Source organism: Orycteropus afer, unplaced genomic scaffold (assembly GCF_000298275.1).
Source record: "Orycteropus afer afer isolate SDZICR_OR568_19922 unplaced genomic scaffold, OryAfe1.0 scaffold00377, whole genome shotgun sequence".
Lineage (NCBI taxonomy): Eukaryota > Metazoa > Chordata > Mammalia > Tubulidentata > Orycteropodidae > Orycteropus > Orycteropus afer.
The window spans coordinates 1439803-1453688 of NW_006921964.1; the positions used below are offsets into that span (position 1 = coordinate 1439803).

At 38.6% G+C, this 13886-nt stretch overlaps 1 protein-coding gene across 1 annotated transcript in view; it reads right to left on the bottom strand.

Annotated features, from left to right (window-relative positions):
* KBTBD12 (kelch repeat and BTB domain containing 12) overlaps positions 1–13886 on the bottom strand; it is a 133579-nt gene that overhangs the window by 112325 nt on the left and 7368 nt on the right. Inside the window, exon 2 of the mRNA XM_007953212.1 lies at positions 761–1031. Within this exon, the coding sequence (XP_007951403.1) occupies positions 761–1031 (271 nt within the window). The remainder of the gene's footprint in view (positions 1–760; positions 1032–13886) is intronic.

The following is a 13886-nucleotide window of genomic DNA, read 5'->3' on the forward strand; positions in this document are numbered from 1 at the left end:
ATTTTTATTAGAATGACTGGATGGCCAGGGCAGAAGGCAACTGAGATGATACTACTGTGAGGGGACACCCATGGAGAAGAGAAAGGGCCACAGAGGTCATACTGTAATGACTTTTCAATTGTGGCTTGCCATCACTTCACTGGCTTTCAATATAAAAATGTATTCTGGTTTCTTGTCTACTACTAATACCCGACAAAGACATAAATGTTTCAATCACACCGTACTTTGCTGCAGATGATATGATCAGTATTCTGGTTCCTCACCTAGAATAAAAATTTTAAATACACACTCAACCCCCTATGGGTTTCCGAGGTGGTAAATCTTTATGGAAGTAGATTGCCCAGCCTTCCTTCCACTTTAAATACAGAAGAAATCTAAAAATGACTTGCCTCAGTTCATATAGCTATTAAGCAGACTGAACTATATGCTCATTCACTTTCCCTGCCTCCTAGTTAGATACTCTCTATAGATAATTCCTCAGCACAAGCACCTCTCCTGATTAACAAGAATGGGAAGAATTATGATGAACATAGCATGAATACTGAATGAAGTCATGTCTATGAATAACATACTTTAAAAATTCATTCTCCTAAAGTGCATTAACACTTTATAACCTTCAGTTTAATGTTTCAGAAAACAGAAAGCATTTTACAAAAAATGTAAGTCATAATCTTTTAGTATTAAACAACTACAGCATTGTCAACACAGCAGCCAAACTCAGCATAGCCATGCCAATTAGGTACAAAGGAAATGTCTTAACCTGAGGGGTCCAGCCTCCAAACACATAAAGTTTATTATTCACTGTTACTACAGCATGACACGCCAACTGTAGTGGAAGGGGAGATACCCTTTTCCAACTGTCCCGTTCTACAGAGTATTTATCAACATAGTTTGTAATAAGATACTGGTTTTTAATTTTCATCTGTCCTCCTATAACATAGAGGTCATTATGGACACTGCCTAGAGCATAAAGCTCTCGAAATTCAGTTGTGCATAACTTTTCCCAAAACTGGTTTCCTCTATCATGATACCTGTAAATTAACAGAGAGAGAACGCAGGATTAGAGTTAACATGTAAGTAACTTACCCAATAAATACATTTAAGTTTCTTTTCAACTAAAAACATCATGATCTGTTTTCTAGTTGAAGAGGAAATAACATTAATCCAAGATGGTAAAAAGATTAATTACATCTACCTGAAGGATTCTAGGAAAAATAGCATACAAGGAAAGTATAAATTATCCAAGATTAGCCTTCATTCCCTAATTTAGGGACAGAAAATGAAGAACAAAGGAAAGTCTTTCAGCAAGTCATTTGTAATTTTGCTGTAAAAGAAGAATAAGTATAAATAAAAATATAAAAATGCCTAAGGCATTTGACTGCTAATCAAAAGGCTGGTGGTTCAAACTTACCAGCCACTCCTCAGAAGAAAGATTGAGCAATCTACTTCCACAGAGACTGCCTTGGAAACCCAAGGAAGAGTTGTTGAGTTGGAACCTACTCGACGGCAGTGAGTTTGGTTTTATGGTATTCTGTGAACTAGAACTATCATTTTGATACTACATTAAAAAATATCACAATTTTACAGCAAAAAATATGAAATTCCTCTCAGATCTCTACAGGGATGATGTAGAATATGAAGAGTTTTAGGATTATTGTTGATGTAACTGGCTTAAAGTAAGGTCAAGAGCATTGATAAAAACCCACCTGTAGAAGTCTGCTGGACATTTAATCTAATAAACGCACTGCCGTGGAGTCACATCCGACTCATAGTGACCCCTCCTTGGGTTTCTGAGGTGGTATCATTACAGAAGTAGATTGCCCAATCTTCCTTCCGAGGAGTGGCTGGTGGGTTTGAACTACCACCCTTCTGGTTAGCAGTCAAATGCCTCAGGCACTACACCACCAGAGCTCCCATATTTAATCTAATAGGTATGGAAATTTTTTTCATGAACAGTTGTATCTGAGAAGAGTCTTGGGAGGTAGGGACACTAGGACACTTGGTGTCTCAATGCTTCCTAGAATCCAACACATTGAGTGTGTGTGTGTCCATGTGTGCCTGCGTGTGTTTATATGTACAATTTGTATACATGTTTATGTATGTACAAGGCGCTCTGGTGGTGTAGTGGGTAAGGCATTTGGCTGCTAACCAGAAGGTTGGTGGTTCAAATCTACCAGTTGCTCCTTGGGAGGAAGATGAAGCAATCTACTTAAAGATTTACAGCCTTGGAAACCCAATGGTGGTAGCTATGAGGCGGAATCAACTTGACAGCAGTTGTGTGTGTGTGTGTGTGTGTGTATAGCATTATATAGTCAATGACTATATGAGTTTCTGGCTATTTTTGGTCTTGCCTCATGATAATGATAAGTCTGTTTCTCCAATCATGATTTGGAATGCAAAGTCTGAGAGGACAAAAGTAGTTATGGGAACCAAAACTCAAAACCAAACTCACTGCCATCAAGTTGATTCTGACTCACAGAGACTCCTTTTGGGTTTCTGAGGCAGTAAATCTTTATGGAAGTAGACTGCCCCATCTTCCTTCCACGGAGTGGCTGGTGGATTTGAACCACTAACCTTCAGGTTAGCAGTTAAATGCTTTAGGCACCATGCCACCAGAGCTCCTTATTTATGGTGATAGTGAGATAAAATTTATGAAATTATATCTGTTCCAGAAAATCCAGAAGTACACCTGGAATTCAGAACTAAAACAAAACAAAGCAAAAATCAGGAAAACATAGGAAAAAAAGTTGTTCTGTTAGGAAACCAATAAAGAAATTATATAAGTGTGTTTTGTACAGGGACAATTTTTAAGTATAAACTACTTATTTTGCACCAATTATTTGGCAGTTAATCACATGTAGGAGTTATCTCTTACATTCTTACCCAGAGATAATTTTTACTTTAGGCCTGATATGGAACTTGGAAGGTATGTTCTTTTCCTATAGGGCATGTATGGTTTGTGACAAACTGAATACAGAAACTTATCAAACATTATGGTTGCTATCTTCTAGTATGAAATTCTAGGCAGGAAATCAAAGTCCCTAGAAACACAAGTGATATTTTACAGCACTATTTTTTAACTGTATTGGGTTTTGGAAAAGAACAGTAGACATCTACACATAGGGGTTACTCAAGTAAAGCCAACTGAATGTATATATAGGTAGAAATGAAAAAAAATGAGCTTTGGTATTCAGAGATGTGATTTAAGAAAACAGACTAGAACAAAAACTATCCCATGAAGGTTAGGAAGTACATAATTTCTGGATGACTTGCTATCTGGTTTTTAACTGAAAATACAGAGAGAAATGCCCAGCTAAAACTATACAAAGTGGATATGACATAAAAAAGGAAGTAACAGTGACAAAAGCCTTCAATGTTTCACAGAAGTTGATAGTTTTAAGACAACACTTATAACCTCAGTTACTTATATACCAAAATGTGAGGGATAAGTAAGGGAGATAGAAAAGTCTATCGATTTGAAAAAACATGACCTGCTGGAGTACTATTTTACTTCCTCCTTTAAGTTAAGAAGAAATATAGCTGCATGAAAAATCTGTGAACTATAATATAAAGGCAACTGAAGAGCATCTGGGCAAAGATAAAAAGAATGTATAACGGAAATAATATGCTAGGAATGTACCACCGAATAATACATTTCTCATACAAATCACAAAACTGGCACTAAAGTGACCTTCGGTCGTGCTAGGAGGTTTTAACTACTTAGACATCTGCTGGAAGCCTCATTTATGCTCAAAGCAATGCTTTGGTCATTTGCCTGGTTGACAATTTCATCATTGGAGAAAATGATGAGGGACACAGATACTTTTGGTGTAGCCAAAAGCCCAAAGCATTTGACTGCTAACCAGTAGGCTGGTGGTTCAAACCCACCAGCCATTTTTCAGAAAGAAGACAGGGCAATCTACTTCCGTAGAGATAGCGTCTTGGAAACCCAGGGAGGGGTCCCTATGAATTGCAATTGACTCGATGGCAATGAGTTTTGAGTTTTGACTAATGTGGAGGAAAAGACTGGTGATGGGAATCCTGGTTGAAATCAAGATAGATAAGAAGGGAAACACAGGGTCTATAGTTAAACATATGCAGGAAGAAAGAGAAATAGGCTTTCAAAATAAGAGGAAAGATGTTTAAGGATCAGAAATGGAATGGCATTTTGACAGGGTGGGGGGTTTATTTAAAATTCTGATGGCAGAATTGTGGTCTATCTTGATGAGGAAGGGAAAAGGGCTATCCAAAGAACCTGAAGTAATTGTAGAAGAGGCTCTAAGATGGAAGGAAGGGTACCTAATCAAGTTGTTGTTGTTGTTGTTGCTAAGTGCCGTTGAGTCATTTCCGACTCATAGTGACCCCCCACGCACAGCAGAACGAAATACTGCCCGATCCCGCGCCAGCCCCACAATCCCTGCTATACTTGAGCCCATCATCGCAGCCACTGTATCAATCCATCTCCTTGAAGGCCTCCCCCTCTTTCGTCAACCCTCCACCCTACCAAGCATGATATCCTTCTCCAGGGAATGGTCCCTTCTTACAACATGACCAAAATAGGTGAGACGAAGTCTGGCCATTCTTGCTTCCAAGGAGCATTCTGGCTGCACTTCCTCCAGGACAGATCTGTTAGTTCTTTTAGCAGTCCACGGTACTTTCAGCATTCTTCGCCAGCACCACAACTCAAAAGCATCAACTCTTCTTCGGTCTTCCTTATTCATTGTCCAGCTCTCACATGCATACCAGGCGATTGGAAATATCATGGCTTGTGTCAGGTGCACCTTAGTCCTCAAGGAGATATCCTTGCTCCTCAGCACTTGAAACGGTTCCTTCACAGTTGACTTTCCCAATGCTACACGTCGTCTAATGTCCTGACTGCTGCTTCCATTGGCATCGATTGTAGAACCAAGCAACGTGAATTCCTTGACAACCTCAATCTTCTCTCCATTTACTGTGATGCTGCTCATTGGTCCAGTTGTGAGGATTTTTGTTTTCTTTATGTTGAGTTGTAATCCATACTGCAGACTGTATTCTTCAACCTTCATCAGTAGGTGCCTTAAGTCATCCTCACTTTCAGCAAGCAAAGTTGTATCGTCTGCATATCTCAGGTTGTTAATGATTCTTCCTCCAATCCTGATACCACGTTTTTCTTCATATAGTCCAGCTTCTTGGATTATTTGCTCAGCATATAGATTGAATAAGTGTGGAGAAAGAATGCAACCCTGACGCACTCCCTTCTTGATTTTAAACCATGTAGTGTCCCCTTGTTCTGTTCGAACGACAGCCTCCTGGTCAAGGTACAGATTCCTCATGAGTACAATCAAGTGCTCGGGAATTCCCATTCTTCTCAATGTCATCCATAATTTGTCATGATCCACACAATCAAATGCCTTTGCATAGTCAATAAAACACAAGTAAACATCTTTCTGGTATTCTCTGCCTTGAGCCAAGATCCATCTGACAACAGCTATGATATCCCTTGTTCCACGTCCTCTTCTGAATCCGGCTTGAACCTCTGGAAGTTCTCTATCAATATACTGCTGCAAACGTTTCTGAATTATCTTCAGTAAGATCTTACTTGCATGTGATATTAATGATATTGTTCTATAATTTCTACATTCTGTGGGATCACCTTCTTTGGAATGGGCACAAATATGGATCTCTCCCAGTCAGTTGGCCAGGTAGCTGTCCTCCAAATCTCTTGGCATAACTGAGTGAGCGCCTCCAATGGGGCATCTGTTTGTTGAAATATCTCAATCGGTATGCCATCAATTCCCGGAGCCTTGTTCTTCGCCAGTTCTTTCATTGCAGCTTTGACTTCTTCCTTCATTACCATTGGTTCTAGATCATATGCCACTTCCTGAAATGGATGAAGATCGATCAGTTCTTTTTGGTACAGTGACTCTGTGTATTCCTGCCATCTTCTCTTGATGTTTCCTGCATCATTCAATATTTTGCCCATAGAATCTCTCAATATTGCAACTCGAGGCTTAAATTTTTTCTTCAGTTCTTTCAGTTTGAGAAATGCTGAGCGTGTTCTTCATTTTTGGTTTTCAGACTCCAGGTCTTTGCACATTTCATTATAGTAATTGGCTTTGTCTACTTGAGCTGCTCTTTGAAATCTTCTGTTCAGCTCTTTTACTTTTTCATTTCTTCCATTTGCTTTAGCGATTCTCTGCTGAAGGGCAAGGTTCAGAGTCTCTTCTGTCATCCACTTTGGTCTTCTCTTCTTTTCTTGTCTTTTTAGTGATCTCTTGCTTTCTTCATGGATAATGTTCTTGATATCTTCCCACAATTCATCTGGCTTTCGGTCATTGGTGTTCAATGCATCAAATCTATTCTTTAGATGATCTCTAAATTCAGGAGGGATATATTCAAGATCATACTTTGGCTTTTGTGGACTTTTTTAATTGTCTTTAACTTCAAGTGGAATTTGCATATGAGCAGTTGATGGTCTGTTCCACAATCAGCTCCTGGCCTGGTTTTGGCTGAAGATATTGAGCTTTTCCACCACCTCTTGCCACAGATGTAGTCAATCTGATTCCTGTGTGTTCCATCTGGTGAAGTCCACATGTACAGCCTCCGTTTGTGTTGTTGAAAAAAGGTGTTTGCAATGAGCAAGTCGTTGGTCTTGCAAAATTCTACCATACGAGTTCCAGCATTATTTCTGTCACCAAGGCCAAATTTTCCAACTACCGGTGATTCTTCTTTGTTTCCAACTTTTGCATTCCAGTCACCAGTCACTAGAGGGACCGGGTCTCCGGGAGCAAGGTAAGCACGGGCGGGCTTGTGCTTACTCACTGATCTGCACTGAACACCTAATCAAGAGCTAGTATAAAACAAATGACATGGACCTAGAGGACACATGCCAGGAAAGTCTCTTCCTATGAAGATTTCATATCCTGGCTCTGTGGTCTATACTTGACAGTTGTGAAGAAGGCTTCTTCTGCTATTCAGTAACATGCTCTGCTCCTGTAGGGATTGGTCCAGGTCCCTTATGCAGGGCTCTGTATCCCCTCCTCCATCACCACTATGAGACATGAAACAAGTCTTCAAAGTATGAACATGAAAAGGGGACAGGTACATAGCTTGAAACAAATAATGTAACACTAAGAGATGACAGAAAAATAGTACACCTCTTCTTTCTTTGCTCCATCTTCACTACCAAGAATTACTTTCTGACTGAAAAGTCTGAACAAGCCCTGCTAAGAGAGAACTGAAGTCTGAGATAAGGAGGATATTGAAGGAGAGCTTTACTACCTCCCATTCTATATGCATATTTCTTATTTACACAGAGAGATTTAAGCATTGAAAACCTGCTGAATAAACAGTAAGTAAAAGTATGTGTTCTCACATACAAGATCTAGATGATATGCCACTTCTTAGTAACCACTATTGTTTACAATTCTGGGACTGGAGCTACAAATATTTTGAAATATTGGATGTTTAGGAAAATCCACACATTAAGGATAGAGAATAAAAACTGTCAGACAATTAGTAATTTTGGTCAAGAAAAAAATTACTTATTACTATGAATTATGAACTACAAAATCAGTTCAAAGGAGACCCCATTAATAAATGTTTCTATTTTTTTAAGTTAATCAATGAAAACTTTATGGGGAAGTTGTATTTGAATTGGGATGCTGCAGAAGAATACTGAACACATCATGGACTACCAGAAGAATGAACGGATCAGTGTTAGAAGAAACACAACCAGAATGATGCTTAGAAGTGAGTATGGCAAGCCTTTGGCTTGCTTACTTTGGACATATCACAAGGATGTGTAAAGTGGAGGAATGGTGAGGCAAGGCACACCTTCAGGGGGATGGATTCACACAATGGCCAAAACAACGGACTCAAACATAGGAAAGAATATGAAGATGGCACAGGACTGGACCACTTTTAGTTCTGTTATACTCAAGGACACTATGAGTCTAGCTGACTTGACAGTAACTTGTTAGTTACATTATTGTTACAATGAAAACCTCTTGTTAAAAATTATATCAAGCTCTTTAAAAACTAAATTCTATAGATTATGCTCTATTGTAAGGATGAATAATGAGTGAAAATACTCAATGGAATCATAATATAAATACATTTAACTCATGTAAATTCAACTATATGTTCTCAGTAATGAAAAAGGGAAAAATAATTTAAAAATGTGAGTGATTTCATTATGAATTTTACATATATGCTATATCTACTATACATTTGTTGTTTTAGCTGCCATGGAGTCAGCCCCTAACTCATGGCAACCTCACAAACAATGAAATGAAATACTATCTGGCCTGAAGATGGGACTATTGGGATCCATACACTTTTCACTGGGTGATTTTTGGGAGCATATATCCTCTCTTTCTATCGGTCTTAGTTTGGAAGCTCTGCTGAAACCTGTTCAGCAGCATAGCAACACGCAAACTTCCACAGACAGATGGGTGGTGGGGGAATTGAACCTTTGTGTCCTGTGTGGAAGGCAAGACTTCTGCCACTGAACCATCAATGCCAATGTTATACATATAAAGTAACACACTTTCTGTTGTAATGTAATGGAGTATGACTTCTCTTTGAATACATTCAAGAAGTCCACAGGTGAACATAGCTTTGAAATAAGGACTAAATGCAGCCAGGACCAGTCTGTGTCAAGGAAATTTCTCCTCTTTTGCTATGAATTCTACATCAATCAATTCTGCTAATTCTTTCATGTTCTTAATTTAATTAAGTAAGTTCAAGCAGTGCTGGTATTTTTTTTTTCCCCCCTCAATCTTGTACTCCATGTTACACTCTCCAAAGAGTGTATATATAAAACATTGTTCTGAATATTGTTATTTATGGGAGACTTACAGGGTAGTTTTGAATACAGATGTTTAAGATGTGACCACTGTAATTTGCTCTGTAAACTTTTCCCCAAACCACAATAAAAGGTTAAAAATAAAATCAGAGGGAATGCCTACATAAGTAGTTAGAATTAACTAATTTTGAATATGTTTTGCTGGACACTGATTTCTCTTTTTTTCTGGTATAGATGGAGAAAATGAATGTTTAGAGTTGAAAAGATATTATGTAGCTAAGAAGCATTTTATCAAAAAAGAGATGACAATATATCATTGCATATTTATAGTAATGAATAATGTCAGCCACAACAGACACCTGGAACTTTTATAAAACATATAAATTAATCATTAAAATACAGCTTAGATTAACCTTTCAAAAACCATTTTTATCCTGACAAAAGATGGTTAACTAAAAACACTTCCATTGTCATATCCACATTTACCAAATTGGCTCTTAGTCTCTGGTAGCATAGTGGCTAAGACACTTGCCTGCTAACCAGATGGCTGGCGGTTCAAACCCACCAGCCACTCCTCGGAAGGAAGGTTGGGCAATCCTACTTCCGTAGTGATACTGCCTCGGAAACCCAAGGAGGGGTCGCTATGAGTCGGGGCCGACTCGACGGCACATAACAACAACAACAACAATGCACTGTATGAGAAAATTCAATGGGTCTTCCAGTAGCCAACATGCTCAGTATTCACTTTAATAGAGATTACTATGACAAGCAAAATTTATTGCCTTAATAGTGCCTAAGGCACTTGACTGCTAACTAGAAGGCTGGTGGTTCAAACTCACCAGCCACTCCTCTAAAGGAAGGTTGGGCAATCTACTTTCGTAGTGATACTGCCTCAGAAACCCAAGGAGGGGTCACTATGAGTCGGAGCCGACTCGATGGCAGTGAGTTTTTTGTTTTTTGTTTTGTTTTGGTTTAGCAAGTAAAATATATTTTGTAATCACTCCTTCATATAATGATCACTCATCTGTCTGTCTGTTGTACTGTGGTGGCTTGCATGTTGCTGTGAGGCTGGAGGCTATGCCACCTATATTTCAAATATTAGCAGGGTCACCCACAGTGGACAGTTTTCAGCAGAGCTTCCAGACTAAGACAGACTCAGAAGAAGAAAGAGGCCATCCACTTCTCAAATAATTGGCCAGTGAAAACTTTATGAGTAGTAGTGAAACACTGCCTGATATAATACTGGAAAACTTCATGAATAGTCCTCAAACACTGTCCAATATAGTGCCAGAAGATGAGCCCCTTAGGTTGTAAGGCACTCAAAATGGGACTGGGGAAGAGCTGTCTCCTCAGAGTAGAGTCAATCTTAATGATGTGGATGGAGTAAAGCTTTGGGACCTCCATTTATTGATGTGGCGTGACTCAAAATGGGAAGAAACAGCTGCAAACATCTATTAATAATCAGAACATGGAATGTACAAAGTATGAATCTAGGAAAATGGGATGGTCTCAAAAATGAAATGGAACACACAAAGATTGATATCCTAGGCATTAGTGAGCTGAAATGGGCTGGTATTGGCTGTTTTGAATCAGAAAACCCTATGATCTACTGTGCTGGGAAAGACAAATTGAAGAGGAATGGCATGGCATTCATTGTCACAAAAAAATGTTTCAAGATGCATCCTAAAGTATAATGCTGTCAGTGATAGGATAATATTTACTTGCCTACAAGGAAGATCAGTTGATACTACCATTATTCAAATTTATGCACCAACCACCAAAGCCAACATGAGGAAATTGAAGATTTTTAACAACTTCTGCAGCCTGAAATTGACTAACTATGCAATCAAGATGCATTGATTATTACTGTTGATTGGAATGCAAAAGCTGGAACAAAGAAGTACAACCAATAGTTGGAAAATATGGCTTTAATGATAGAAACGATGCTGGAGATGGCATAATAGAATTTTGCAAGACCAGTGACTAATTCATTACAAATATCTTTTTCAACAACATAAATGGCAGCCATACACATGCACCTTGCCAGACAGAATTTATAGGAATAAGACTGACTACCTTTGTAGAAAGAGGTGATGGAGAAGTTCAGTATACAACCAAAACAATTCCAGGAGCTGTGTGTGGAACACACCATCAACTACTCATATGCAAGTTCAAGTAGAAGCTGAAGACAACTAAAACAAGTCCCTGATAGCCAAAATATGACCTTGAATATATCCCACTTGAATTTAGAGACCATCTAAAGAACAGATTTGACACATTGAACACCAATGACTGAAAACCAGATGATTGTGGGATGACATCAAGAACATCATCCATGAAGAAAGCCAAAGGTCATTAAAAAGACAGGAAAGGAAGAAAAAAACAAAATGGATGTCAGAAGACACTCTGAAACTTTTACTTGAATGGAGAGTTACTAAAGCAAATGGAAGAAATGACAAGATAAAAGGGCTGAACAGAAGATTTCAAAGAGCAGCTCAAGAAGACAATGTCAATTACTATAATGAAATGTGCAAAGACCTGGAATTAGAAAAACAAAAGGGAAGAACACTGTCAGCATTTCTGAAGCTGAACAAACTGAAGAAAAAACTCAGTCCTCAAGTAGCAATACTGAAAGATTCTATGGGAAAAATATAGAATGAGGCAGGAAATATCAAATGTTTCAACAAATGGATGCCATGATGGAGGCACTTACTTATCTATGCCAAGAAATTTGGAAGACAGCTACTTGGTCAAATGACTGGAAGAGATACATATTTGTATCCTTCCAAAGAAAGATGATCCCAAAGAATATGGAAAATATCCAACAATATCCTTAATATCACACACAAGTAAAATCTTGCTGAAGATAATTCAAAACCAGTTACAGCAGTATATTGATAGAGAACTTCCAGAAATGCAAGCTGAATTCAGAAAAGGACACGGAACAAGGGATATCATTGCTGATGTGAGATGGATCTTGGCTGAAAGCAAAGAATACTAGAAGATGTTTACTTGTGTTTTATTGACTATGCAAAAGCATTCGACTGTGTGGATCATAACCATAAATTATTGATAATATTGCAAAGAATTGTGCTCACAAGGAATCTGTACATAGACAAGGAGGCTGCTGTTCTAACGCAACAATGGGATACTGTGTGGTTTAAAATCAAGAAAGCAATGTGTCAGGGTTATATCATTTCACCATACTTATTCAATCTTTATGCTGATACTTATTCAATCTCTATGCTAATCTGAGAAATTGGACTATATGAAGAAAAACATGGCATCAGGGTTGGAGGAAGACTCATTAACAACCTGTGATATGTAGATGACACAACCTTGATTGCTGAAAGTGAAGATGATTTGAAGCACTTACTGATGAATACTAAAAACTACAGTCTGCAGTATGGGTGGCACCTCCACATAAAGAAAATGAAAATCCTCACAACCGGACAAATAAGAAGCAGCATCATAAATGGAGAAAACAATGAAGTTGTCAAAGATTTCATATTACTTGGTTCCACAATCAACACCAATGGAAGCAGCAGTCAAGATATTAGATGATGATTTTCTGGCAAGATGGTGGACTAGGCAGAAAGACTGCACAGACCCTCTTCAACAAAGAAAAGGGAAACCAATTAACACAGACACAGAAGATAATCCTGGACCTCTGAGCCTTGAAGGGAAGGATATAGAAATGGACTAAACCCCAACTAGCAGAAGAATTTGTGTGAAAATACCAAAAAAGGGGACAGATGGAGCTGCGGTCTGGCAGTGATCCTGAGGGATCCTGACAGCACAGACATCTTGGAGATTCCCGAGTGGTGGTAGGACCTAAGAATTAACCTAAAAATCAGCCCTGCTAGTCAGGGACTGCACAAAGGACTGCTCTGGTGGCTGGGGAATAAACAGAGAAGGTGAAGAGAAAGGCAGGCTGAGCTGTGGACTTTTGCCGTTCTGGAGGACACTGCCATTTTGAAGGTTTAAAAGCAGCTTGACTATTTTGGATATTTAAAGAGACAGCATGCTCGCAGATTCCTGGGGCTTAAGAACACGTTCTGCTTTCCAGGAATCCCAAGGTCACTCTGGACCTGCAAGACTGAAAAGGTACCACATTCCTCTTGTTACTCTTATACCCCAAACCCACTTGGTGAACGGAGGTGTGGCTATCCCCCACTTCCACTTATCTTCTGGGCCAACAGGAACTTGATCACAGTTTGTGTGCTCAGAAGGAGCCTGGGTGCCCTGCCCTGTCCTCCACCGATTTTTTTTCCTCTTATTTTTATTTTTTTTCTTTTTTGTTCTTTTTTCTGGTGATTAGTTTGTTTATATCTGTCTGTTTTAAAACAACTAATATTATTAATACTTTTGTCCTTTTTATTATTCTTAATCTTTCCCTACCAGGTCCTAGTTTTCAGCATTTTCTCTTTTCCCTGTGCCTGGTTGAATTTTTTTTTTTTTTCTTTTTTTCAAATTTAAGTTTTTTTTCTCTCTTTTCTTTTCCCCCTTTTTTCTCATGATTAATCACATTCCTTGTTTTTCTTTTTGCATTTTTCCCATTTTTTTCTTCATTTATAATTCTCCTTCCCTATTTTTTTTTTTTTCATAGTGCCTTATCCCCAGATATTGTAGGTTTTCTTGTTTTTACTTCCTTTTTTCACTTTTTTCTTTTTTTGGTTACTGTTCCTGTGTGATTATATAGTTTGTTTTTCATCCATGGGTTTTAGTTTTTTGATGCTTATTCAGTTGTAATTTGTGTCTAAATGAGCGGGAGGCAACAACAGTCCCCATAAGACACAACTACACCCCCACCTCCTGCAACATCACTTACTGAGTGAGAGCCACTACCTCCTTCTCCACCAAAGGGCCAATGATAAAAAACCACCAAGAAGAGCCTGAATCACCCTTGGCTGAACTTCACAAACAATTAACAGAGATCTAAATACAACAATGCCATGATGCTTCAGAGACAACAGACCATCACAGTCCACACAAAGAAACAGGATAAATGGTAGAAACAAGGGAGCAGGATACAGACCCAGAACACATCCCTGAGGAAGAAGCAGCATTGGAACTCTCTGATAAGGAATTCAAAAGA